Below are 27,886 nucleotides of genomic sequence, written 5' to 3'. Positions count from 1 at the left end.
AGTCACGGGGAGAATGTACAAACTCTTTATAGGTGACGGTGGGAAACTTTGCTCTCTACGATGTTTCAATGAATCTTACACATGTTTCAGGAACAGCAGCCAATTTTACAGCCCTTATAGCTTCAACATTTAGTTGAACTATTTCAGCTAATGATTAAAGTATTCCCATTTAAACTTCCTTTCCAATTCTGCTTCTTTTCTCATGCCATTATCACATACTGTTGAAGCACCAACATCCCATTGTTAGTTAATCTCTCCTGCCTTCCATTCTTTCAGAGATCTTATATTTTCTCCCATCCCTGCTGATGTTTTGTGTGTGTGTGTGTGTGTGTATGTATATATGTGGGGGGGGGGGGGAATGAGGGTTTGGGGTTTGTTAAAATAAAGACTTCTTCTCTTGAGCATGGGAGGCAAGACCAAAGGGCAAACGCTTTAAGTAACTAGTAGAAACATTTGAGGGAATCTGAAGAAATTTCAGAGCCTGAAAGAGTGGTAGAGTTAGAAACCCTCACCACATTTAGAAAGTTCTTGGATGTGTGCATGAAAGCTGTGACCTGCAGAGCTACAGACCTAGGTCCTGGAAGGTGGAATTAGGTTAGGTAACACTTTTTCAACTAATGTGCCAAATGGCCTTCTTTGGTACTAAATATTATCTATATGATTCTTTGATATTCATTCAAGACAAGTAGGTGTCACTGATTTTTGTATACTCCAGGATTTAGACTCAAATGATAAAAGAGCGAGATTGCTTTTTGATTATCCCTACCCCAAACAACCCAGTTTATTCGTGTGAGATTTAATTATGGCAATGGAATTCAGCATCAAAGGGACACGATTAAGTTATTTTCTTAGAGCAAGTGGTTGTTTCAATATCCTTTGCTAATATCAGGCAAAACTGATAAGTAGCAAAGACTATTCTAGGAGTTGTAAATAAAACTAAGCACTCTGCAGTTATCAGCAAACATCTCCTTTTCTGTTTTATGACACATGAAAATTTACTGAAGCCACCAAAAATAGTTGGGTTGATCAAGCAGCCAAAAATGGTTAGGTCTAAGATGTTGGCCCGAGGAATTTCTGTTGCAAAATCCCAGAGCTGATATGATTGGCTTCCAACAATCCCAACCAGCTTTTTTCATGCTAATTGAGAGCTCAGTTTTACTGGAGCTTCTTAATGCCTCACTTGGTCAAATGTTGTTTTTATGTTTGTGTCATAAACAGCAATTCGAACCAAAACTCCAAACAAGCTACTTACATTAACACTGCAGTCACTTGATGCTAGGTTTTACCCTACAGGCAAAATAATCCCCGCAACTTTTAATTCACATGTGTATTATGACTACTTTGGTAAAGGATCAAAGTTCAATGCTCCCAGTAAAAGAAACTTCCACAACATTCCTGTATGTTTACAGAATCTAAACAGCAGTACATTATTGAGAATAAACAGGCAGCATACACATATAGAAGTAGTAGTAACTAGGCCAGATGCAAAATGAACTAGAAAAGTAATTATTCTACACCCTCCTTTCTGGAAAAGTAAAGACAGGTCAAATTATGAAATACAGAACTCAGGCTTCTGGCCTACACTTGAACTGCTTTTTAATCTTTCTGGACTTGGTCTCTGTGTGCCACATCCATATTCTCATAAGTTTGGCTTCCGGAGAAGTTTGGCTGGACTATGTTTGTACAGTCCTTAACACAATAACTGTTGTCAGCATGTAAAACAAAAGAGGGAAACATTCTAAATTGCCTTATCACTTGAACAAGAAAGAGCCACTAGTTTTACATAGGGCCTTTTCTTTAATATAGTAAAGTTTCTCAAAACACTTCACAGGAGCATCATCAAGCAAAATTTGACATCAGGGCAGACAGTGAAAAGTTTGGCCAATAAGGTAGATTTTAAGGAGGAAAATGAGTGGAGAACACTTTTGGCAGAAAATTCCAGAGTTCCGAGGAATATCATAACCAAGAGCACTGGGAAAGGAAAATTATGGAAGGTAGCTTGATTACCTCAGGATATCATCAAATTTGAAATCAGCCCAGATCCACCTTCTGTGCAAATGGAATTGACCATGTGGTACAGGCTGAGATAACAATTTAACCAAGTCCAGTTCGGCTTGATCTCTATTTAATATGGCAATCTATCAGATGCAGACTTGCTCCAGTCAAGCTAAAGTGAACACCTAGCACAGCTTCTGCTGTTGATCAGCTCAACCTGTAAAGTGATAATTTTACTAAACTTTGCATACGACTCATAAGATCATAAGGAATGGGAGCAGAAATGGAAGTAGGTTGTTTACAAGACATGAGTGACTGATATGACCTTGGCCTCAGCTGTGCTTTCCTGACTGTTGCCTGATAATGTTGACTCCCATTTAGATAAATATCTGTTCATATGGGCCTAGTCGTATTCTTACTAATTCAGCTTCCTCAGCTCTATGAGCTACAAAATTTCAGATTTCTAACCGTCTAGAAAACAAAATTCCTGCTCAAATTGGGTAATCTTTTATTCACCTTAGTTTCTTACTAGTCTCTATTTTACTAACTTTTTCCATTTCGTCTCTTCTGAATATCCTAAATTCCCACTGAGTTACGATCCCATATTTATTAATAGCTCTCTGGTCGGCAGACTATTTTTGACAGCATCATAATAAAATACAAATCTATCTTAGAACAAGGATCACTAGATAGTGTTTGATAAAACCATTACTATCTTCCTCTATACCCAGTGTGTCTAAGCTAAATCTAGAATCCAATTGCCAGCCAACAGACTAATAAATCAAATGATACCTTCAGGTCTGTATGACAATTGTATGTGCCAATTGAAGAAAACTGGGGCAACCTGGGCCTGTTTTATTTTAATGATCATATAAATGAAGTTTATAATTGGGGGGGGGGGATTGAAATACTTTACATTTCAGACAGTGGTGTCAACCTCAAGCACTCCCAGGTCAGAGAATTTTACAGCAATGGAAGCAGAATGTCCAATCCAATGTGCTTGTGACAACTCATTTAAACAATAATTAACTTAGTCCTGGTCTCCTTTCTGCTTCCCATACCGTTTCAACCTTAGCTTTTTAAATAAGTATACTTTTACTCTAAAATGTCTGTTGTTGTTTCCTGTGGGGTATTTTATAACCTAACAATCCCAAGCCAAAAGGAAAGTCTCTCCTTACTATCCCTTTCTTAATTGATTAGATATTGTACTGCCAGATGTACGTAGAATAAAACTTGCATTACTCTGTTTCAACAATGTCTTAACCCCAAGCAAAAACACTGACTTAACCTCAGTGTGACATTCCTACAATAACATTTTGAAGTGTGATGCTCAGTCGATGCCAAGTTAGGAGCAATTACGTTATATAAGCCAATGACTGCTAAGAACTACATTGAGACAAACGTTTCACATAGGATAGTCACTTGCTTATTTTGTCTCAAAGTTAGTGAATGACACCATCACAGCAAAAGAGGCAAAACAGCATGGATGCCAACAATGCTGCTGCCCATGCAGTCCCAATTTTCTGCATTTGGCCCATCCCTCTATCAGGGGTGCATATACCTATCCAAGTACTTCTTAAATGATATAATTGCACCTACCTCAATCACTTCTCCTGGCAGCTCCTTTTATACTCACCTGCTTCTGCATGGAAAATGTTGCCCCTCAAATCCCTTTTTAATCTTCCCCTCTCACCCTACATCTCTGCCACCTAGTTTTGGACATCCCTACCCTGGGGGAAGAATGTTACCGTTCACCTTATCTACGCTCCTCATGATTTTATAAACCTTTATAAAGTCACCCCTTATTCTCCAATGAATAAAGACCTTGCCTGGCCAAACTCTCCCTTTAACTCTAATCATGGCAACATCCTTGTAAATCTATTCTGCAATCTTTCCAATTTAACCATGTCTTTCCTATAGCAGGGTGACAAAACTGTACACAGTACTCCAAGTGTGGCCTCACACAACTACAATATAATGTCCCAACACCTATACTCAAAGCCCTGACTGATGAAGGCCAACATGTCTACCTTTACTGCCATTTTCAACAAACTATGCATGCATTCCTGGGTCACTCTGTTTCATTACATTCCCTCGTGCTCTTATCATCCACAGTACAAGTCCTATGCTGGTTTGACTTTGCAAAATGCATCACCTCACATTTATCCATTTGTCAAACCTCGGCTCACTTCCTTAACTGATCAAGATCCCCCTTGTAATCTATAATAGCTTTCTTCACTATCAACACATTCCCTAATTCCATGTCAAACTTACTGATCCTTTGCATGAATAACAAGGATCCCAGCACACTAGTCACAAGCCTCCATTCCGAGAAACAACTTTTAACCACAATCTTCCTACTTTCAAGCCAATTTTGATTCCACCTAACTAGTTCTCTCTGGATTCTATGAGATCTAACTTTCCAAACTACCCTAACATGCAAGATCTAGTTAAAGGCCTTGCCAAAGTCCAAATAGACTATATCCTCTAACTTACGCTAATCTAGCTTTTTGGTTACCGCTTCATCGATCAAAACTTTCCATGCATAAAGCCACGCTGATTCCTCCTAATCCTGGTAGCTCTTGTCTCTCAGAATTCCAATTATTTCCGCACTACTGATGTAAGGCTGACTGGCCTGTAGTTCCCTAGCTTGTTCTTCCTACCCTTTTTAAACAAAATATCAATACTACCCACCTTCCATTCTTTGGGACATTCACCAGTGGCTAATATTGAAGCAAATATCATAAGGGCTTCCACAATTTCACTTCTAGTATTTCACAAAGACCAAGGATGCACTCAGTCAGGCCCTCAGGATTTATCTACCTTAATGCACTGTATGACTGCAAATACTTCACCCCTGATATATGTATGCTCTCAAAAATATCTGCACTTGTCTCTTCTCTTGAGCAACCATGATTTTCTCCTCAGTAAACACAAAGGAGGAAAAATTATTAAAAATCACACCCATCTCCTGTGGCAGCCCTACTGATCTCAAAAGGATCGATTTTTTTCCCAAGCCACCTCTTTACTCTTAATATAGCTACCGAACTTCTTGGGATTTTCCTTAACCTTACCTGCCAGATCCATCTCATACCCAGTCTTTGACCTCTTAAGAGTATTCTTAATCTTCTTAGAGTCAAAGGATTCTCTCATCCCCAATCTCCTAAATTTCCTTCTTTTTCTTGATCAGAGACTTAATATCTCTTGTCAGACAAGGTTTTATAAACTTGCCAAGTTTACCCTTTACTCTAACATGAACATGCTGCTCCTGGACTCCTGATATTATATTCTTAAAAGCCTCCCAGCACTTGCTTTGTTTCTATCCCTTCAGAAAGACTCACCTAGTCAACCTCTGTAAGATCTTGGCTAATTCCCTCAAAATGAGCCCTGTATCAGTTCAGTACCTATAGACCTGTCCTATCTTTTTTCCCATCATTATCTTAAAACTAATAGAATTATGGGCACTGAAGCCAACGTGCTCCCTGACTGTCACTTCAGTTACCTGCCTCACCTTGTTCCCCAAGAGAAGGTTCAGTATTGCATCCTCTCAAGTAGACCTTTTATGTGTTGACCCAGGAAACTTTCCTGGACACATTTCACAAATTCCACCCCATCCAGTGTAGTCTCAGCACTCTGTGTAGTCTTATCAAAAACAAAGCGATTAAAACCTCCCCCATTATTCTTACAGCTATGAGCAATTTCTCCACAAGCCTGTTCCCCAGTCCCACTAATTATTGGAGAGAGGGTTCTATAATACAGCCTCCTTCTTGTTTCCAATTTCTACACATACAGCTTCACCAGATGACCCACCAAGAATGTCATCGTTAAGTACCACTGTTAGGTCCTCCCTTACCAAAGAAGGCAACATAACCTCCTCTTTTATTTGTACCTCTATCATGCCTGTAGCATCTGTATCCTGGAATACTGAGCTATCAGTTCTGCCTTTCTCTCAGCCATGTTTCTGTAATGGCTATGACTTCCCAGTCATAGAACAGTACAGCATGAGTACAAGCTCCTCAGCCCAACCAGTCCATGCTAACCACAGCGCCCACCTAGCAAGTCCCAATTTCCTGCACTTGGCCCATATCCCTCTAAGCCCCTCCCTCCCATGTTCCTATCAAAGTGCCTCTTAAATGATACTACTGTACCTGCCTTAACCACTTCCTCTGGCAGTTCATTCCATTTGCTCATTACCCACAGCATGAAGAAATTGTCCCTTAAGTCCCTTAGTTTTGGTCTCCCTACCCTAGGGAAAAGGCTATTACCATCCAAATGATTTATGCTTTTTAATGGTTTTAAACATTTCTAGAAGTTTAACTCCCACCACCATTACTTTATCATTTCCTGTCAGTCACCTTATGTACTGACACCTCTGTGCCAAGCTTTACTTTATGAACATACAATCAATCTATGTAGTTAAGCTATCATATGTATTTACCTATACAGTATTTATGGTGTTTTTTATTATTGTGTTCTTTATCTTATTGTGTTTTTTTGTGCTGCATCATATCCGGAGTAACAATTACTTCATTCTCCTTTATGCTTGTGTTCTGGAAATGACATTGTACAATCTTGAAGATCACTCCTCATTCTCCTACATTTTAAGGAATAAAGACCTCAACTGGCCAACCTCTCCCTCTAGTCCTGGTAACATCCTCATAAACCAGGCGGCGCAGTAGCGTAGTAGTCCATCGGGTTCAGTTCCCTGTGAACGTGTGGGTTACCTCAGGGTGCTCTAGTTTCCTCCCACAGTCCAAAGACATACCAGTTGGAAGGTTAATTAGTCATCGTAAATTGTCCTATGATTAGGTTGGGATTAAACCAGGGCATTGCATTGCTGGGTGATGTGGCTCAAAGGCCTGTAAGGGCCTATTCTGTGCTGCAACTCAGAAAATAATAAATAAATAAATATTTCCTGAATATTTCCAGTTCAGCACATTTTCCCTATAAAAGGGTAACCAAAACTGTACCAGTACTACAAGTGCAGCCTCAGCAATGACATACAACTATATGCATTACCTTACACTTATCTCAATCAAAATCCATTTACCACTCCCTGGCAAGTGGATACCACGGTCTGAAAACATAATGCCCTTGAACGAAAAAGCCTACAAAAAAAAGTGGCTACAGCCCAGTTCATCATGGTGTAAAGACCCCCTCCCCCACCCCACCATTAAGCACATCAAAATGGAGTATTGTTGCAGGAAAGCAGCATCTATCTTCAAGGGCACTCACCAACCAGACCATGTTCTCTTCTAGCTGCCGCCATCAGGAAGGAGGTGCAGGTGCCTTAGGACCCACACAACCAGGTTGAGGAACAGTAATTACATCTTAATTATCAGGTTCTTGAACCAGAGGGATAACTTCACTCACCCCAACACTGAACTGTTCTCATAATCTATCTACTCACTTTCAAAGTCTCTTCATCTCAAGTTTGAGTTATTTATTGCTTATTTATTATTATTGTTATTATTTTGTATTTGCACAGTTTGTTGTCTTTTGCATATTGGTTATTTGTTCATTTTGTTGTGTGCAGTCTTTTATTGATTCTACCATGTTTCTTTGTATCTACTGTGAACACCTGCAAGAAAATGAATCTAAGGGTTGTATATGGTGACATATATGTACTTCGATAATAAATTTACTTTAAACATTTTGAACTTTGGCCTGCTTCCCTAACTGATAAAGATTACCTTGTAATTTGTGATAACCTTCTTCACCATCAACATCTCCTAATTTTTACTAATCTAGCTTTGTGTATTTGCATCCAAGTCATTTATATAAATTACAAATAACAAGGGTCCCAACATCAATGCCTGTGGCGCACCACTAGTCACTGGCCTCCTCTGTTCTGAGAAACAACATCAATCACCAGCCTCAGCTTCTTACCTCAAAGCCAATTTTGAATCCATGTGACTAGCTCTCTCTGGATTCCATGGGATCTATACTTCCAGACTAGCCTAACATGCAAAACTTTGTTGAAGGTCTTACTAATATCTAAGACGACGATATCCACAACCCTACCCTCATCTATCTTTTGGTTACTTCTTCAGATTTTGCCACAGTAAGCTCAATTTCCCATACACAAAGGCATGCTGATCCTCCTAACCAAACTCCATCGATCAAAATGCTGGTAGATTCTGTCCCTTAGAATTCCTTCCCGTAATTTCCCCACTACTGATATCAGGCTGACTGACCTGTAGTTCTCTGGATGTCCTTGCTACCCTTCTTAAACAACAGAACAACATTAGCTACCTTCCAGTCTTTGGGAATTTCACCAATCTTCAGAGCCAATCCATGCTCTGAGTTTATCCACCTAACCTGTTAAATCCCATGGATTGAAATAAATTAAATTTACCTGGGTATTCCTTTCCCTGCCTTTACTTGCCCCTGGCTATCCTGATTACTAAACTAGCTCTCACCAGCTACTGCTTTATCCTATGACTTGCTCCTGTTCAGAGTCCCGCCCCCCCCACCCCCAACCACCAATCTAGTTTAAACCCTCCCATGTAACACTACTAAACTTCCCTGCAAGGATATTGGTCCCTCTCTGGTTCAAATGCAAACCACCTTCTTGTATGAGTTAGCTCTACCCCAGAAAGATCCCAGTCATCTTAACAACCTGAATCCCTTACCCACAAATACATCTTTCTATTTTTGACTCCATTAACATGTGGAACTGTGAATAATTTGGAGATCACTAACCACAACATATTGCATCTTAACTTCTTATCTAACTCCCTAGGCTCATTCTGTAGCTCCTCATCCTTTGTTGTGTTGCAGAATGGTTGCTGAACTTAGTCACCATGTTGAAAAACTGGTCACCAACAAGTGCGAAACTAGGGCAAGGTATTGCCGAACAATAGAAAGAAAGTTTGAAAACCTTACACATAATATCAAAATAGTTTTAATAGTATGAAGGCATATACTAGAGAAAACAAATCTCTCCTAACAATCAACAGGAAGAGTTTATCACACTTGGGGTCATGTACTATACTCTCGATTGGAGAGTCACACTTTCTAACCAGAGCTATGTGTTGCACAATTTATTTAAACAGTATATTAAAAGAAGCTTTTAAAACCCTACAGCGAGCAACTAAAAGAATCATTATGAGGGAAAAGATGAAATATGAAAGCAAGCTAGCAAACAATATCAAAGTGAATAGTAAAAGCTTTTTCAAATATGTAAAAAATAAAAGAGAAATGAGAGTGGATATAGGACCGCTAGAAAATGAAGCCAGAGAAAGAAGATGACAGATGAACTAAATGAGTATTTTGCATCAGTCTTCACTGCAGAAGACACTAGCAATGTACAAGATATTGAAGGGTGTGAGGGAAGAGATGAGAGTGCAGTTACTATTAGAAGAAGGTGCTTAAAAAGCTGAAAGACCTAAGGGGTATATTAGTCACCCCGACCAGATGAACTGCACCAAAGGGTTCTGAAAGGGGTAGCGGTAGAGATTGTGGAGGCATTAGTAATGATCTTTCAAAAATTGTTGGACTCTCGTATGGTGCCAGAGGACTGGAAAATTGCAAATGTCACCCCCCTCTTTAAGAAAGGAGGAAAGCAGCAGAAAAAGACCAGATACGCTGACTTCAGTGGTCGGGAAGATGTTGGAGTCAATTGTTAAGGATGGTTATGGAGTACTTAGTGACATAGGACAAAATAAGACAAGGTCAGCATGGTTTCCTTAAGGGAAAATTTTGTCTGATGAACCTGTTGGAATTCTTTGAGGAGATTACATGAAGGATAGATAAAGGAAATGCAGTTAATGTTGTATATTTGGACTTTCAGAAGGCATTTGACAAGATGCCACACGTGAAACTGTTTACCAAGTTAAGAGGTCATGGTATTTCAGGAAAGTTACTGGCATGGTTAGAGCATTGGCTGATTTATAGAAGGCAGCAAGTGGGAATAAAACGGATCCTTTTTCTGGTTGGCTGCCAGTGACTAGTGGTGTTCCGCAGGGGTTGGTGTTCGGACCACTCTTTTTATGTTGTATATAAATGATTTAGATGATGGAAATTATGACTTGTTGCCAAGTTTGCAGATGATGGTGGAGGGACAAGTAGTGTTGAGGAAACAGGCAGGCTGCTGAAGGACTTAGACAGATTAGGAGAATGGGCAAGAAAATGGCAGATGAAATACAATGTTGGAAAATGCATGGTCATGCACTTTGGTAGCAGAAATAAATGTGCAGACTATTTTCAAAACAGGGAGAAAATCCAAAAATCTGAGATGCAAAGGGGCTTGGGAGTCGTTGTGCAGAACACCCTAAAGGTTAACTTGCAGGTTGAGTCGGTGGTGAGGAAGGCAAGTGCATTCATACAAGAGCAGGGATGTGATGCTGAGGCTTTATAAGGCGTGAGTGAGGCCTCAGCTTGAGTATTGTGAACAGTTTTGGGCTCCTCATCTAAGATGTGCTAGCATTGGAGAGGGTTCAGAGAAGGTTCACAAGGATGATTCCAGCAATCAAAGGGTTATCATACAAGGAACATTTGATGGCTCTGGGTCTGTATTTGCTGGAATTTAGGATGAGGGGAGATCTCATTGAAACCTTTTGGATGTTAATAAGCCTAGACAGAGTGGATGTGGAAAGTATGTTTCCCATGGTGGAGGAGGCTAGGAAAAGAGGGCAGAGCCTCAGGCATCCATTTAAAATAGAGATGTGGAGAAACTTCTTTAGCCAGAGGGTGGTGAATTTGTAGAATGTATTACCACAGGCAGCTGTGGGGGCCAGGCCATTGGGTGTATTCAAGGCAGAGTTTGATGGGTTCTTGATTGACATGGCATCAAAGGAACAGGTAACCAACAGAATGCTGCTAGGTCATCATAATTAACATTTTAACCCAACAGAAATGTCAGGAACTAAATTGGGTAGGTGGGAAGTTGCGACAAAACCTGACCATGTTATTCTTCGTCTCTACACTGATTCTGAGGAGAATCTGAGATCTTCGTGGTCTTTGTGGTTTTACATTTAAGTCCCTTCCTAGAGAATCAAACAAAACTAAGTGCTTTTTGAAGATACGAATAGGTGTTTTTGCAATATCTAGCTTGATTTGAATCTAATTTCGGAAAATATACTTACTTTAAATCGGAAGGCTGAGGTGAAAGGTCAAGAGGAACTCAGTTAAGACAGTCTTAATTAAAGACAGTGTTTTTAGTTTAAAAGCATTCTAACATAGAAACCTCACGTGACTTTAAATGTCAACCTTGTCCGGCGATTGCTCGGCTCGTGGAATAAAGTGAATCAGCAATGACTTTGTCGTAAAGTCTAGTTTAACGTTACTGAAGTGGCAAGTAGACTCCCGATCTGCTCTAGGCTATGTTGCAACAGTTTTTGCGTGACAGTTGGAAACCATGTTCATAAATCAAAACAATAGCGACTTCTCCTCGCGAGTAAGCAGATTGCCAAAGGCGGGAAAAAAAGAAATACAAGTCGCTGTAGAGTGGGTGATTGCCAAGTAAAACCTGTTGCTATACCAGGTAATAAGGTTTTCTTGTCAGTTAACCAGAACGAAAGAAATTTTAAAATATAACATACATAGCAAAAACATGAACATGTACTTGATACTTCCTTACAAATAATTCAGAGATAAAGTATGACAAATTGTAGAATTCACAGTAAAAAGTGTGACGTGACGTGTAAAAAGGTCAAAGCTTAGTCTTGAATCTTCCCCATCTGACTATTCATATAAACGCAAGTCCTCCATCAAAATAAGAAAATGTACATGTAGGTGTGCTGACACTGCCACCGCACTGTGATTCAAGTCAGAACTCGCTCAGGATAAGTTTCCATTTTGCTATAATTTGGCGCTCGAGTGCAGGCGAATCCATCCCGCAGCGGTCGAAAAGATTAGTCCAGTGTGGAAGAAAATGTGAAGGTGAGAATTGCACCTGATTAAATGTAGCAAATTTAGTAAATCGTGTCGCGCCAAATTAGTGTCAGGAAACAAGGCCGTTCATAGTTTTAATATCCGAGGGGAAAACATTTAAAATTACGAATCGCGTTGTCTGTACTAACTTAGGTCTCCAAACAGGTAACTTCTAATTCCCGACTGAATGGAGAACACTCATTTTGTGTACTTCATCTTGTTAATATTAATAATTTATGGGTTTAAAGTTATTCGGCGTTTATTTTAAACGATTGTTTAAATACAAAAGTACATATTTGGATCTGTTGTATTAAGTCGTCATCCTAAGTAATCAATTTAAACATTTAACAGTGGTCGGCCAAGTTCATCGTAGTACTGTATTACGAAATGAATTTTATCAATGGTAAGCGAGAAAAACAAATTCCAGTGCCAATCTAGCTGTAAAACTAGCGCTTAAATAAGTCTACTGGACAGTGGCGATAAGTGGATGACCTTTAAAAAAGAACCAATTACGTTAATCAAAAAGCTAAGCTATTGCGAGGGATTACCAATGCGAATGAAAGGAAGGCAAGTCTTCACACTGCCACCAATTAAAAGGAAGCATTTTAAAAAATTGACAGACAATGGGCCAGTAGAAGAGAAGCTTCAAACGTGATTAATGCCAGGTCTCGGCGTTATTAAAAAACCATAGGCGGAGTTGCACATTTTCCAATTGGAAGTTCCCTCGGTTGACGAAGGAGGAGCAATGATCAAGAGCAGAAGGCGAACCCACAAATCATAGAACCCACACTTTGAAGCGCTGGCGAGCTGACCCAATAGGAATTACCTGTGTCGGGGGAGGCATCGCCGGGCGGGTCAAACTGCGAGAGAGAGAAAAAAGGAAAATAATGATTAACATACAACCAATCAGGGCGAAGAAGGCCGTACTTTAAAAAAAGGCGCAGAACCAATCACAGCAGAACACATTAGCATATCACCAATCAACAGGAGGAGAGGCGGTACTCTGTATTTAATAGGCAGGGTGAGTGACGAATGGGAGATGGGGAGGGCGTGGCTGCGTGTCCGTGAGCGAAGGTATTAAGAGTGTGAGCGCGGCGAACGGCGCCTCATTCCTCCTCACAGCGTGTGTTATACAAAGGAGATCTGCTGAGGGAAATATTTATAACCACGGGATAATTCAGCCTCTGTCTACTTCACTTTTTTTTTCAATAATATATTTATATATCTGAAATTTGCTCAGAATGGCTGATGCAGTAGTGGACACCACCAAAGAGGTTAGCCCCAAGGTGAGTTTATGTATTTTGACCAAGAACGTAATTGTGAAATTATCCGAAATTATTCTTGATGTTTAACCTTCCTCGTGTTCCCTTTGTTATCTCAAATTTCTCTTTGTGTGAATTGTGCGAATAACCGGTACTAGCTGAAAGTGCATATCTGCCTAGGGATAATTTTGGCAGGGTAATTTGTGGGTTGAGGTGGTGAAGTTTGCTCCGTGTGCATTTACTTTATTTTAATAAAGTTGAAAACTTAATTAAGGAAGAATGTAAACAGTACGTGCGATCTCCACCTGATGTCCCAGAGTTGCCGGCTCCACCGGAACGCCTCTGCTCGGCGTTGTTTCTGTGAAGTTGCCGACTTTCCCGCGAGATCACACGGAGACTCGAGTCCGACCGGCCACCGGGACTCGGGAGCTCGCCGGGTTCCGTGGCGGCGAGGCCGGTCTCACAGAGCGCTGGCAGGGGTGCTGGAGGACTCAGCCGGCGGGGGTGGTGGTGGAAGGCGACGCCGCGGGGTCGGTGGTCCTCGGCCGGGCTGCGGCGCCCGGACCCCGGGATCGGGCGCGCTCCTGAATGGAGCGGTCGCTTCACATTGTTCCCGCCCTCGCCAATTCCGCCTCAACGTCCCCTCTTCGGCTCGTCTGGGTGGGGGAATCATCGCCTCCATCCATCCCGGGACATCCCTTCCCTTGGGGTGGGGGGTCTACTCCCGTACCTCCTCCAGCCGGTCCCCCTTTTCACTCGAGTGGTCCCGTTCCACGCTTCCGATTGTTACTACTCGACGGCAGATGAACTCGCCCGGTGTCCCTTGGCTTCCATTCGATAGAGGTGAGGGAGGAATCCCTGACAATCTGCGTGTGGCGCCCGGCTGCCGCTTCCCGCTCTTTACTGCCGCCGGTTTTGTTTTCTACAGGGGGGGGGGGGGGGGAGAATGTCGAGGGAACGGCGGGAGAGGAGCGCGCGCACGGGCTGGCGAGGCGCGCGCCCGATGCCTGCCTGCCTCGCTCGCTCGCTCGCGCGGAAGGAGGCGCGGTTTCCCCTCCCCCCCGTGCTGGGGGGTGGGGGAGAACCCGGGGCGGAGTGCGCATGCGTGCGAGGCTGGGGCCCGGGCGCGCTGTGAAAGCGGAAGGAGGCAGCATCGTTGCGGCCACATGCAGCCTTGCAGCTGCCTGCGCCATTGCTGCGGCCACCGCCATTTGCGGAGCCTCCGCGCTTCCAGTCGGAACTCCGCAAAACCAAACACCCGGCACCAGTTGATCATCTTTTTACTCCCCCGTGCCGCAGCGAACAGTAATGGATTGCACGATCTTAAAGCTTGGTACGAACAGTTTTAGGAATCGAATTTTTAGCATTTATAATGGTGGGATGCAACCGTCTCTCTCCTAAAGAAACCGATTATTTTATGGAAGTTACACTAAATGCGCGTAGATATTGATACAAATTTGTTGGTATACGTCCGGGATGGATTCGGAGCGGAGCCGAGTTTCCAGCCTCGTCTGCCACGATATTGGTAAACGGAAGTCGGTGCGCAAGGCTGGAAACCAGGGTCTGTATTACAATGAGCAGGTTTCACGGAGCTAAACGCAGTCTTGTGCCGCCGGAAGCATTTTTGGATTTGCATTCTGAGCGTTTTGCTTTCTGGATTTGCAGGACCTAAAAGAAAAGGTTGTGGAGGAGGCAGAGAAGAAAGAAAATGGGAGTGGAGATGCCCCAGCGAATGGAACAGTAGGTATTAAAATGGGAGGGGCGGGGTAAAGGGGCGAAGCGAGTATAACTGGCCACATTTTATAAGAAGCGAAAACTTCTCACCGTTTACCTGGTAACTTCATTCACAGGTTAGATTATTTATTGCAGTAAAACCACCAGCATTTCAGGTGGATCGTCAATTTTTTGACAGCTAATCCTGCACTACCAGTCCTCACTGCTTTCTCTTACCCCACCCCCGGCCAAGCAGGCCTCAGAGAGCCCGTATTGTCAAAAACAACACCATTTTGCAAAGTACAGTGGCATTGTATCACACCCATGTGACTGGGTGACAGGCATTCTAGCTAAAATTTGCAGAGTTCCTGTCTGAACGACTTGAACTTAACGTCGGAATTCCTTGCTTGATTACTTGTTGCAGGAGGAGGAGGAGAATGGGGCTGATCATGTTGATGAAAATGCAGAGGAAGTAGATGAGGAAGAGGAGGATGATGAAGATGGTATGTATTCACAATACTGTTAAAGTCAATTTTGTATTCTATTGCAGAATAGTGTAGCATTTGCATGGTTATTTCATGCAGTCTGTTAAAATGACTAATGCAGTTAACATTAGAAATAGTGGATCAATGATTCCACTGGCAGTGCTATCATGATGTATTGTAAATTCATATTCTGGTTTGTGCATTTTGTTTATGTAACCTGTTTTATTTTCTAGCTGAGGGTGAAGGTGAAGAGGATGGTGATGAGGAAGAAGGTGCTGAGGAGGAAGGAGATGAAACAGAAGGCAATGCGGTGAAGCGTCCTGCAGAAGAGCAGGTTTGTAAAGATATTTAAGTGATTTTTAATTATGATTTGAAATGTAGAATTTGTCATACACCGTCATTAATGAGCTGGACTGTGTTCAAAGTTCCATTGTCAAATGTGCCAGTTCTTCTGACCGCTGATTCTTGAGATCTCCAGCCTCTTGGCCATGAGTGATTTGGGTTGGGGTATGATAGGGACAAGCGTAAGCATGTAGAAGGTATGCAATATGAGAAACAGTTCTGTAGGAATGTGACGGAGTGGAGATTGTTTAGTTTCAAGCCTCCAAGCTGCAGTTTTCTGAACACAATTTCCTCATCTTTCCTCTAGGATGAAGTTGAAAGCAAGAGGCAAAAGTCAGAAAATGGAGAGTCAACAAAACCCAAGACAGAAGCTTAAACATTCCTTTGTTTAAATTTTTATATCTTGATGTTATGGTCAAGTTCAAAATGTAGAGAGTGTGCTTTTTTTATGTACATTTGCAGAGTGGGTTTTTATATTGTACTGTACAACTGGTTCTTGAAACACCTGTCCAAGGCATTGCTCTGGGGAATATTTGTTTTTTATGAAGTTATTTATTAATGGTCTTTGTACAACCATATTTGTAATGGGTTTGAATGCTGTAATAAGTTTTGGGTCTGTTTCAAAATGGGTTTAGAACTTGAATTTGTACATTTCAGAAGCACACACTTTACTGTTTACTGACCATTTTCTTATTTCAAGAAAAGAAAATAATTACTGCCCTTTTTTCTTTTTGTAAATTGTGCTTAGGGTAGAGGTTCATATGCAATGAAGACCAAAGATATAGGTCTTGCTAACTTGGGTAGGGGAGGGAAAATTGGTCTTCTATTCTGTACAAAAATGAGATTTAAAAAAACAAGAAAAAAAGGCTTTCTTCAAGCTCCACAGTTTTGTTGTTAATGTTTGTGGTGCAGTACATTTCTAGTGAAAATTGACAGGGTCAATTTGTAAATTTTGAACTCATTGTGATGTATGCTTAAAACCCATGGTTTAAAGAATTGATTAAATTAGTATCATTTTTCCATATTGAACAAGGTTTAAATTTGTATACCTCATTAGTTCATGCTTGACCACTACTTTGTATATTCTGGTTAAGTACTATAAATAAATCTGGGTTTTTTAAAAATATTGTTTACAGTGCACACTGACAGCAGCATTTCTTTGCTTTCTCTATCAATACCTTTACCTTTTCTTGTTTGGAAGCATGAACCATAACAGGTAGCATAGCTATCTGCAGACCAGTGTTAGAATCTGGAAGGTGTTTGGCTGAAAATAAATAGATATTAGCTATTTCAGAAAGGAAATGCGGACTTTCTTGATTCAACACTTGAGTCAAACAACCTTTTGTGCTGATTTCAGATGGAGAACAAGTAGACCATTAATAACGCTTCTGCAAGTAGATGTTGGGCAGAACAAGTTACATAACCTTAAATACTGGTGGCTGATTAGAAGCATAGATATGAATCCTGAATCTGAAGTACTTTATTGATCTTTTTACCAACCTCTATCCATTTGGCTTTCTATAAACACAGTTTAGCACTTCACTTCAAATTAGCACAATTGAAATTCCACTTTTAGGAGCCTGCTCTCGATACAAGGGACCTGTCTTGGTTTTTGATGCTGTAAGCTGTTTTGATAATCAAGATTGAGGTCAAGTTCAGCTCTTGAATGCAGTAACTTCAAATTGCAATGTCAAAGATAGAATTCTTTGGCATCAAATATTAAAAATGCCTGACCTGGCATATCAAGTGGTTGTCAAATCAAAGCAAGTGATACCTGATTTTTGTCCCTCAACAACTAGCTCATGTATTCCCAGTCAAGTATAAAAGCATCTAGCTTTAATGCTGAAGAAAGGACAGTGGGTATAATGTTTGTATATTACACTGGTAGTTCTGGCAGTTGAATGCATAATGGACTGCAGGGTGTTTGGAAGCTACCCAAAAGCACTGAGCTTTTATTTGGCTCAAGCCACTAGCTGAGTCTTACATCTTTTTACCAAATGCTGTATTTTATTTTACTGTATTTACCTGACAATATGTCAAATACACTTTGCAATTGGGTCCTAAGCACTCACTAAAAGCCTTTGATGGTGTCCCATTCTTCAATTTTGGGATCTGAACGTCCATTTATTACTATGTAATAATGCTCTCATCCTCTAGAAGAGGAGATCACAGATGTGGAAGGTCCTTTAGATACAAGGAATTTTCATTTGGAAGGTACTTTAGATGAAGTGTACCAGATGCATAAGCAATAAATTGGTTTATTATCACATGTACCAGGGTACAGTGAAAAGCTTGTCATACTAGTCATACAGATGGTGCAGTGAGGTAGCACAAGGTTAAACAGAATGTGGAATGAAATTAACATACAGAGAAAGGGTAGACAAGGTGCAAGGTCATAATGAGGTAGGATGTGCAGTCTATTATGCCACACAATCTACCTCATGAATCTTTGGACACTACCTCACTTTTAAAAAAAATATACAGTATTTCTGTTTTTTCCATTTTTTAATCTTTCAATATATTAATTGATTTGTTATTTTTTCTGCTAAATTATGTATTGTATTGAACTGTTAACAAATTTCACGTCACATGCCAGTGGTAATAAATCTGATTCTGATTATACTAGGAAACTTCAATACTCTTACAACTGTGGGATAGAAACTCCTTGTGCATAGAATTGAATTGACTTTATTTTTTACATCCTTCACATACATGAGCTTTACATTACATCTTTGTCTAAATGTGCAATCATAGTAATTTATAATAAATAGAACATTAAATGCAACATAGAGTACACTCAAATCAGCTTGAGTTAATCAGTCTAATGGCCTGGTGGAAGAAGCTATCCTAGATCCTGTTGGGACTGGCTTTTATGCTGTGGTACCGTTTTCCAGATAGTCGTTTCTGGAATAGGTTGGGGTGACTTGGGTTCCCAATGATCCTACTGGCCCTTTTTACACACCTGTGTTTGTAAATATCCTGAATCATGCAAAGTTCATATCTACAAATGCACTGGGCTGTCTGCACCACTCTGCAGAGTCCTGTGATTAAGGGAGATACAGTTCCCATACCAGCCAGTCAGGCTGCTCTCAATTGTGCCACTGTAGAAAATTCTTCGGATTTGGGGGCCACTACCAAACCTCCTCAACCGTCTGAGGTGAAAGATGTGCTGCTGTGCCTTTTTCACCACACAGCTGGTGTGTGAGGTCAGTGATGTGGGTGCCAAGGAACTTAAAGCTGTTTACCCTCTCAACCCCAGATCCATTGATGCCGATAGGGGTTAGCTTGTCTCCATTCCTCCTGTAATCCACAACCAGCCCCTTTGTTTTTGCGACATTGAGGGAGAGGTTGTTTTCTTGACACCACCGTGTCAGAGAGATGACTTCTTCCCTCTATGCTACCTTGTTACTGTTTTTGAGATGAGATGCCAATCAACGTGTCGTTGGCAAATTTAATTAGCAGATTAGAGCTGGGGTGTACAGGGTGTCATGGGTATACAGGGAGTAAAGGAGGGGACTCAATACACAGCCCTGAGGGGCTGCTGTATTGAGAGTCGGGTGGAAGTGAGGGAGCCCATTCTTACCACCTGCTAGCGATCTGTCAGGAAGTCCAGGATCCAGCTGCACAAGGCCGAGGTCTCTGAGCTTCTTGTCGGCCTTTTATGGAACTATGGTGTTGAATGCTGAACTGTAGTCAAAAGAACAGCATTCTCACATGTGTCCTCCAGATGTGTAAGGACAATATGTAGAGCAGTGGCTATTGTGTCGCCTGTTGATCGGTTGTGTCAGTAAGCGAATTGTAGGGTGTCCAGTTTGGGTGGTAGCAAGCTGTAGTTATAATTCCTGACCAGCCTCTCAGAGCATTTGCTTATTGAGGTGAGTGTGACAGGACGCCAGCCCTTCCAGCATGTTACCTGGCTGACAGGAAACAGTAGCGATTAACGGGTCCCTTTCGGAATGGTAGGCTGTGACCAGTGGGGTACCGCAAGGTTCCGTGCTGGGACCGCAACTATTTACAATATACATTAATGATTTAGATGAAGGGATTAAAAGTAACATTAGCAAATTTGCCGATGACACAAAGCTGGGTGGCAGTGTGAAATGTCAGGAGGATGTTATGAGAATGCAGGGTGACTTGGACAGGCTAGGTGAGTGGGCAAATGTATGGCAGATGCAGTTTAATGTGGATAAGCCTGAGGTTATCCACTTTGGTGGCAAGAACAGGAAGGCAGATTACTATCTAAATGGAGTCAAGTTAGGAAAAGGGGAAGTACAATGAGATCTAGGTGTTCTTGTACATCAGTCAATGAAAGCAAGCATGCAGGTACAGCAGGCAGTGAAGAAAGCTAATGGCATGCTGGCCTTTATAACAAGAGGAATTAAGTATAGGAGTAAAAAGGTCCTTCTGCAGCTGTACAGGGCCCTAGTGAGACCCCACCTGGAGTATTGTGTGCAGTTTTGGTCTCCAAATTTGAGGAAGGACATTATTGCTATTGAGGGAGTGCAGCGTAGGTTCACAAGGTTAATTCCCGGAACGGCGGGACTGTCATATGTTGAAAGATTGGCGCAACTGGGCTTGTATACACTGGAATTTAGAAGAATGAGAGGGGATCTGATTGAAACATATAAGATTATTAAGGGATTGGACACGCTGGAGGCAGGAAGCATGTTCCCGCTGATGGGTGAGTCCAGAACTAGAGGCCACAGTTTAAGAATAAGGGGTAGGCCATTTAAAACAGAAATGTGGAAAAACTTTTTCACCCAGAGAGTGGTGGATATGTGGAATGCTCTGCCCCAGAAGGCAGTGGAGGTCAAGTCTCTGGATGCTTTCAAGAGTGAGTTAGATAGAGCTCTTACAGATAGCAGGGTCAAGGGATATGGGGAGAGGGCAGGAATGGGGTACTGATTGTGTATGATCAGCCATGATCACAGGTGAATGACCTACTGCACCTATTGTTATTGTCTATAGTCTTTTTTTTGGTACAGGGACAATGGTGGTATGTGCTCTTGTATCTATCTACTCCCTTGTGCTTCATCCTCCCCTCCCCCAGACCTTCTTGCTCTGACTTCTCATCTTTTTCTCCAGTCCTGATGAAGAGTCTTCGCCTGAAACATCGACTGTTTACTCCTTTCCACAGATGCTGCCTGGCCTGCTGAGTTTCTCCAGCATTTTGTTTCTGTTTCTTGATCTACTGACCAATCCAATGGGAGAGGGGAGAAGACAGAATGTCTGGGATGAGTGAGGTCTTTGATTACGCTTGGCTGCTTTACCGAGGCACTGAGACTGCAAGGAGTATATCAAGGGGAGGTTGGTTGTGATGAAGTGTGTCCACAACTCTGCATTTTCTTGTCATGCCAAGCTATGATGCATCCAGATAAAATTCTTTATATGGTGCATCAAATTATCTAGCCTCGTGAGGAAGTAGAGGCATTCATGGGCTTAGCCATGTTTGGACCACAATAGGCCATAAGTGGTGTTCATTCCTAGGAACTTGAAGCTATCAATCCTCTCAACTTCAGCACTGTTGATGTGGCCACTCAAAAGGTACACCTGCTCATTAATATGTAAATATCTAATCAGCCAATCCTGTGGGAGTAACTCAATCCATAAAAGCATGCAGGCATTGTCAAGAGGTTCAGACCAACATCAGAATGGGAAAAAAATGTGATTTAAGTGACTTTGATTGTTGGTGCCAGATGGGGTGGTTTGAGTATCTCAGAAACTTCTGATATCCTGGCATTTTCATGCACAACAGTCTCCAGAGTTTACAGAAAAATGGTGTGAAAAACAAAAAAAAAATCCTGTGAGTGAAAACACCTTGTTAATGAGAGAAGTCAGAGGAGACTGGCCTGGCTGGTTCAAGCTGACAGGAATGTGACAGTAACTCAAATAACTACACGTTACACATGATATAAGGAAGAGCATCCCTGAATGCACACCTTGTCAAACTTTGAAGTGGATGGGCTAGAGTAGCAGCATAACACAAAACCTACCTAATAAAGTGGCCACTTTATTAGGTATAGGTGGTACCTACTATAGCACCCACTGAGTGTAGATGGGAGCATGTGAACTTCCCCACCTTGGAAGCACTGACCAGCTTGTTTGTTTTGCTGTCATTGTAGGAAGGGAAGGTTGTTATCATGCTATGCAACTATGATTTCCATCTCCCACCTCTATCCTCGTCATCATTTGTGACATGGCCCACTATGGTGAGATCTTCTGCAAACTTGGAGATGGAGTTAGAGTAGAATCAAGCCACAAAGTCATGAGTGTTCAGGGAGTGGAGTAGGGGGCTGAGGACACAACTTTGTGAAGCGCGGTGTTGATCATAATCATGGCAGAAGGTGTTGCTGCCTATCCTTATTGATTGCTGTCTGTTGGTCAGGAAGTTCAAAGTAAATATATTAAGTACATATATACGTCACCATCTACAACCTTGATATTCCTTTTCTTGTAGGTCAATACAAGCAACACCAAGATCGCCCCCAATAGGACAGACAATAAACATAAAATGAGAGAAAAAAAGCAAAATAATAATAATAAATACCGAGAAAATTAGTTGGAGAGTCCATAGGTTGGGGGGACAGTTTGGCGATGGGGTGGGTGAAGTCATCTCTGGTTCAAGAACTTGATGGTTGAGGGGAAATAACTTATGCTGAGGGTGTGGGCTCTGAGGCTCCTGTACCTCTTCCCTGGTGGCAGCAGCTGTAGGAGAGCATGGCCTGGATGGTTGGGGGGAGGGGGTCCTTGATGATGGATGCTGCTTTCATGCAATAGCATTTCAAGTAGATGTGCTCAATGGTGGGGAGGACTTTGCCCATGATGGACTGAGCTGTATGCACTACTTTTTCTAGGCTTTTCCATTCAAGGGCATTGGTTCAATTTTGTCATTCAACCATACATGAATACGGCCAAATGCCAACAGCATTACTCCAGGGCCAAGGTGCAAAATGCAGTCATACCCATCACAAGACACATAGCACATATAAGACAACGGTAAAATACAAGAGAAAATGTAGTCCGAGTCCATGCATGTTGTAGCAGTCTGCAGTTGAACACAATACTCGTTGTCTTCTGCTGAGCAAACACTGGAGGGCAGCACCAACTCCAACATGTATGTCACGCTACACCTCCTCAGGCACTCTGGTGGAGCACATCTAATAGACAATAGGTGCAGAAGTAGACCATTCGGCCCCTCGCGCCCGCACCGCCATTTTGAGATCATGGCTGATCATCTACTATCAATACCCGGTTCCTGCCTTGTCCCCATATCCCTTGATTCCCCTATCCATAAGATACCTATCTAGCTCCTTCTTGAAAGCATCCAGAGAACTGGCCTCCACTACCTTCCGAGGCAGTGCATTCCAGACCCCCACAACTCTCTGGGAGAAGAAGTTTTTCCTTAACTCTGTCCTAAATGACCTACCCCTTATTCTCAAACCATACCCTCTGGTACTGGATTCTCCCAGCATCTGGAACATATTTCCTGCCTCTAACTTGTCCAATCCCTTAATAATCTTATATGTTTCAATCAGATCCCCTCTCAATCTCCTTAATTCCAGCGTGTACAAGCCCAGTCTCTCTAACCTCTCTGCGTAAGACAGTCCAGACATCCCAGGAATTAACCTTGTGAATCTACGCTGCGCTTCCTCTACAGCCAGGATGTCCTTCCTTAACCTTGGAGACCAAAACTGTACACAATACTCCAGTTGTGGTCTCACCAGGGCCCTGTACAAATGCAAGAGGATTTCCTTGCTCTTGTACTCAATTTCCTTTGTAATAAATGCCAACATTCCATTAGCCTTCTTCACTGTCTGCTGCACTTGCTCATTCACCTTCAGTGACTGATGAATAATCTGACGTCTCCACCCAAGGCAGCTGCAGACAGCTGATACCGTGGCTTGAGGCCTCGTCCTCGCAATGACCAAGGCCCACGCAGCTCCCGTCTATATATTATCCACTGCACATCTATACAAGTTTCTAAAAGCTTTAAATGACATGTTCACCAACTTCACCAATCCAATCTTCACCAACTTCTAAGAAAGTAGAGGGGCTTCTACCTCTATAACACCAAGGAGTTTAAATTTGCTGACCCTCTCTACCTCTGATTTCCATGATGAGGACTTGCTCACAGTCTTCTGGTTTTCTCCTGGAGTCAATAAGTTCCTTGGTCTTGCTGATATTGAGTGACAGGTTATTATTGTGGCCACTCAGCTAGATTTTCAATTTCCCTCCTATATGCTGATTCATCACTACCTTTGATTCAGCCAACGACAGTGGTGTTGTGAGCAATCTTTAATATGGCATTGGAGCTGTGCTCAGCTTCATGGTCATAAGTATAAGGCAAGTATGGTCATGTGGTGTACCTGTGCTGATGGTGATTGTGGAGGAATAGTTGCCAATCCAAACAGACTTGGGTATGCAAGAGAGGAAATCCGGTTGCACAAGGGGTTACAGAGGCTAAGGTCTTGAAGTTTATTGATTAGTTTTGGTGGGATGATAGTATTGAAGAGCATCTTGATGCATGCATCTTCACTGTCCAGCTGTTCCACGAATGAGTGAAGAGTCAATTTAATGGCACCTGTTGTGACAGTAGGCAAATTGGAGCGGATCCAAGTCACTTCTCAGGTAGGAGTTGATTAATGATGTCTCACAAAATACTTCATTACAGTGGATGTAAGTGTCACAGGACAATAGCCATTGAGGCAGGTTACCCTATTCTTCTTCAGCACAAATATAATTAAAGCCTGTTTGAAGTAGGTGTGTGCCTCAGACTGTTGAAGCGAGAGGGTAAATATATCGGTGAACATTCCAGCCAGCTGATCAGTTCAGGTCTATAGCACTTGGCCAAGTACTCTGTCTGGGCTGGATGCTTTCCGTGGGTTCACTCTCCTGAAAGGTACTCTCACGTTGACCTCAGAAGCTGAAGTCTCAGGGTCACCAGGGGCTTTGGGAGTTCATGAAGGTCGCTCTATGTTTTAATATTTCAAGTATCTTGGATCCAAAGGGTGGTGTTGACTCCCAGTTCTCAGAGTTTGTTGGAGACTTTATTTGGAATTTTGATATTGAAGGCTGAGCTGTAGTCAATAAACCATAGCCTAATATAATTGTCTTTACTGTCCAGAGAACTGTAGGGTCAGGGAGATAGTGTCTGCCATAGACCTGTTTCAGCAGTGGGTGAAATGCAAGTGGTTAAGGTTATCTGGAAGGCTGGAGTTAATGTGTGCCATTACCAGTCGTTTTGAAGCACCCCGTGATGGTGGTTGTCAGAGCCACTGGGCAATAGCATCAATTAATATTTAAGATAGTGGATCAAGATGGCTGCTTTGTCCCAAGTGGTTTTGAAATTGAGGGTTGAGCTTTGTAGGTGGTACAAAACCCTAAGTATCAGGAAGTGACTCACTCAAGGAAGATACTCAACCTTTCTTTCACTTGTAGCCATTGTTTGTAAATGACTGATCTAGTAGAGATTGTGGTGAAAGATTAACCCCCCCCCCCCCCCCCCAATCGACTCCATGCCCAGAACATTGATGGTGGTGGACTTGGAGATAGCAGCACAGGTGAATCTCAGAGTTGCATCTTTGCTCCCTGCCTTACTCTCTTTATACCAATGACTGTGTAACTAAGCATAGCTTGAATACCATCTACAACTTCACTGGCAACACAACTGTTGTTGGCCAAATTATGGGTGGTGGTGAGTTAGCATACAAAACTGAGGTAGAACAATTGGTTTGAGTGGTGTTGCGTAAGCAACATCGTGTTCAACATTAACCAAAGCAAAGAACTAAATGTTGACTTCAGAAGGGGAAAGTTGGGAGGTAAGATGCTAGTTCTCATTGATGGGTTAGAGATGGAGAGAGTAACTAGTTTCAAATGATTGGACATTAACATCTTAGATGGCCTATCTGTTCCCATTGCATATTTTGCAACCACAAAAAAAGTATGCCAGTGTCTCCGGTTTCTTAGAAGCTTAAGAGGAGTCTTAATGTCAGAAAACGTTCCAACAAACTTCTACAGATGTACTGTTGAAAATATCCTGACTGATGACATCATGCCTGGTATGGTAATTCCAACTCACTGTTACCATTAATCAGGAGATTCAGAAGCCTGATGTCCCCCACCATCAAGTTCAGGAACAGCCATTTTCTTGACAGCTCAGGTTCTGCACACGACAATAAACTTGACTTGACCTGACCGATTAATGATTAGACGGTAGCTTTCCCTCCATAGATGCTACACAACCCGCTAAGTTCCTCCAGCTTCTTTGTGTGTTGATTAGACTGTCATGTTGAAGAGGGCCAATCACTAACCCTTTTGTGACAGGAATGTCGTAAGTCCATGCTGCTGTCCAAGTCTTTCTGTAAGCTGGTAAAGATTGTTTCAATTCCTGAGAAGTGATGAATGGAAATTAACAATTTCTGATCATTCTAGTTTTATAATAGTAGGATGATTATTCATAAAAACAGCTGAAACCAGTTAGGTTTAGGATAATATGTTGTAATGACAATTGTGGTTAATTTCCAACAACCACATCTTTGAGTAGGGTATGACTTCAGTTACTGAAATGTTTTTTTCTTTGACTTAAGCTTTGTGAGATGCCCTGATGCCTTACTTTGTCAAATTTTGCCTTGATGTCAAGGGCAGTAACTGTCATCTCACTTCTGGATTTCAATTCTTTGGTCCATGTTTGTTTCAAGGCTCTGATGAGGTCTGAAAGCATTTCAGAATGTATATTGTATACATTTCTCTGACATTAAATGTACCCATTGAGGTCTGGTACTAAGAGATCCTAGCAAAACCAAATTGGGCATTGATGAGCAGATTAGTGTGGGCCTCTTGATAGCACTGTCCACATCTTCCATCACTTTGCTCAGGGTTTTGAATATTTCACTCGTGCCTTTCCAACTTTGGGCCCAGTCATTATAGGGAATGGAGATGTTCTTGAATTCTCCTCCTCCTATTAGCTATTTACAATGAGATGCATTAAGATTGTTGAGCTTGGATCTGATCCACAGGCCATGAGATTGCTGATTTCATCCTGTGACGTGCTCTTTCTGATGCTTAGCATGTATATATCCAGTACTGAAGCCTAACTACAGTGGCAACTCATTTTACTTACAACGTCTATTGGTCTCAGCATTCCCTCATTGAACCGGGGTTGCTGATAATAATGGGTAGTGATATATTAGGCCATAGTTACAGATTGTGTTGATGTACATTTCTGCTGCAGATGATCCCCTGCAAAACCTCATCAACACCCAGTTTTGAGCTGCCAGATCCGCTCCATTTAGCAAAATTGTCATGCTACTCAATATCAACCTGGCCTGCTGAGTTCCTCCAGCATTTTGTGTGTGTTGTTTGGATTTCCAGTATCTGCAGATTTTCTCTTGTTTATGCTACTCAATATGATGGAGGAGAGCTTCAACATGAAGACGGGACTTGGTCTCCACAAGACTGATCATTAGTTACATCTACCAGTACTATTATGGACAGATGTATCTGCCATATGTAGGTTTATGAGGACAAAGTCAAATAGGATAGTTCATCACTTGGTTCAAAACTGACCTTTTGTTTTCTCCGTTGATACCCCTGCCCCCCACCCTTACCCCCATCCCTATCTATTATTTTAGTCTGGTTCTCTTTCTCTCTCTTTTTCCCCCCTCACTATAATCTCTCCCCCCAGCCCTACCTTTCTTTCTCTTTTATTTCCCATAATTCTCCACCTTCCCCCAGCCCATTTCCCTCCAGCCTATCACTTCCCAGCTCTCTACTTTATCCCTCCCCCCACTTCTTATCCCCCCCCTCGACCATCCCATGTTACTTCACTCCTGATGAAGGGTTTCGGCCCGAAACGTCGTTATTACCTCCTCCCATAGATGCTGTCTGGCCAGCATTTCGTGTTTTTTATTTATTTCCAGCATCTGCAGATTCACTCGTAATACCTTCTTTAATTTGCTTTGTCATTTCATTTTACCTACCTTCCATCCTCTTTTGCCACAATGACCTTCGAGACTGATCACGGCGCTATAAGGTCACCTTTGGTGAAGGACAGTGAAGTCTCATAATCAGAGTGTAATTATACCCCCTTTACTTCCATTGTCACACTTCTTTTCTCCCGATCTCAGAATAAGGATGGCTTTCTCCTTGTCTTCAAACCTTCTGCTACCACTTTCCCCATAACTCCAATGGAAAGCCATCATCCTACCTCCTTCA

At 42.0% G+C, this 27,886-nt stretch overlaps 2 protein-coding genes across 2 annotated transcripts in view; one reads left to right on the top strand and one right to left on the bottom strand.

Annotated features, from left to right (window-relative positions):
* Positions 1-14,073, bottom strand: part of LOC140718374 (putative oxidoreductase YteT) — a 241,374-nt gene extending 227,301 nt beyond the window's left edge. The window contains exons 1-2 of the mRNA XM_073032012.1: positions 13,439-14,073; positions 12,698-12,731 (exon numbers count right to left, since the gene is read on the bottom strand). The gene's annotated coding sequence lies outside the window, so the exon portion shown is untranslated. The remainder of the gene's footprint in view (positions 1-12,697; positions 12,732-13,438) is intronic.
* Positions 12,961-16,799, top strand: LOC140718376 (uncharacterized). The gene is made up of 5 exons (XM_073032014.1): positions 12,961-13,157; positions 14,799-14,873; positions 15,271-15,349; positions 15,565-15,665; positions 15,981-16,799. The coding sequence occupies exons 1-5, from the start codon at positions 13,113-13,115 to the stop codon at positions 16,047-16,049; spliced, it is 369 nt and encodes a 122-aa protein (XP_072888115.1). The 5' UTR covers positions 12,961-13,112; the 3' UTR covers positions 16,050-16,799.
* Positions 16,800-27,886: the final 11,087 nt, after the last annotated feature.

This window comes from Hemitrygon akajei, chromosome 29 (genome assembly GCF_048418815.1).
Source record: "Hemitrygon akajei chromosome 29, sHemAka1.3, whole genome shotgun sequence".
NCBI lineage: Eukaryota > Metazoa > Chordata > Chondrichthyes > Myliobatiformes > Dasyatidae > Hemitrygon > Hemitrygon akajei.
The sequence above is the reverse complement of the archived record's forward strand: the minus strand, read 5'-3'. Positions and strand labels throughout refer to the sequence as shown.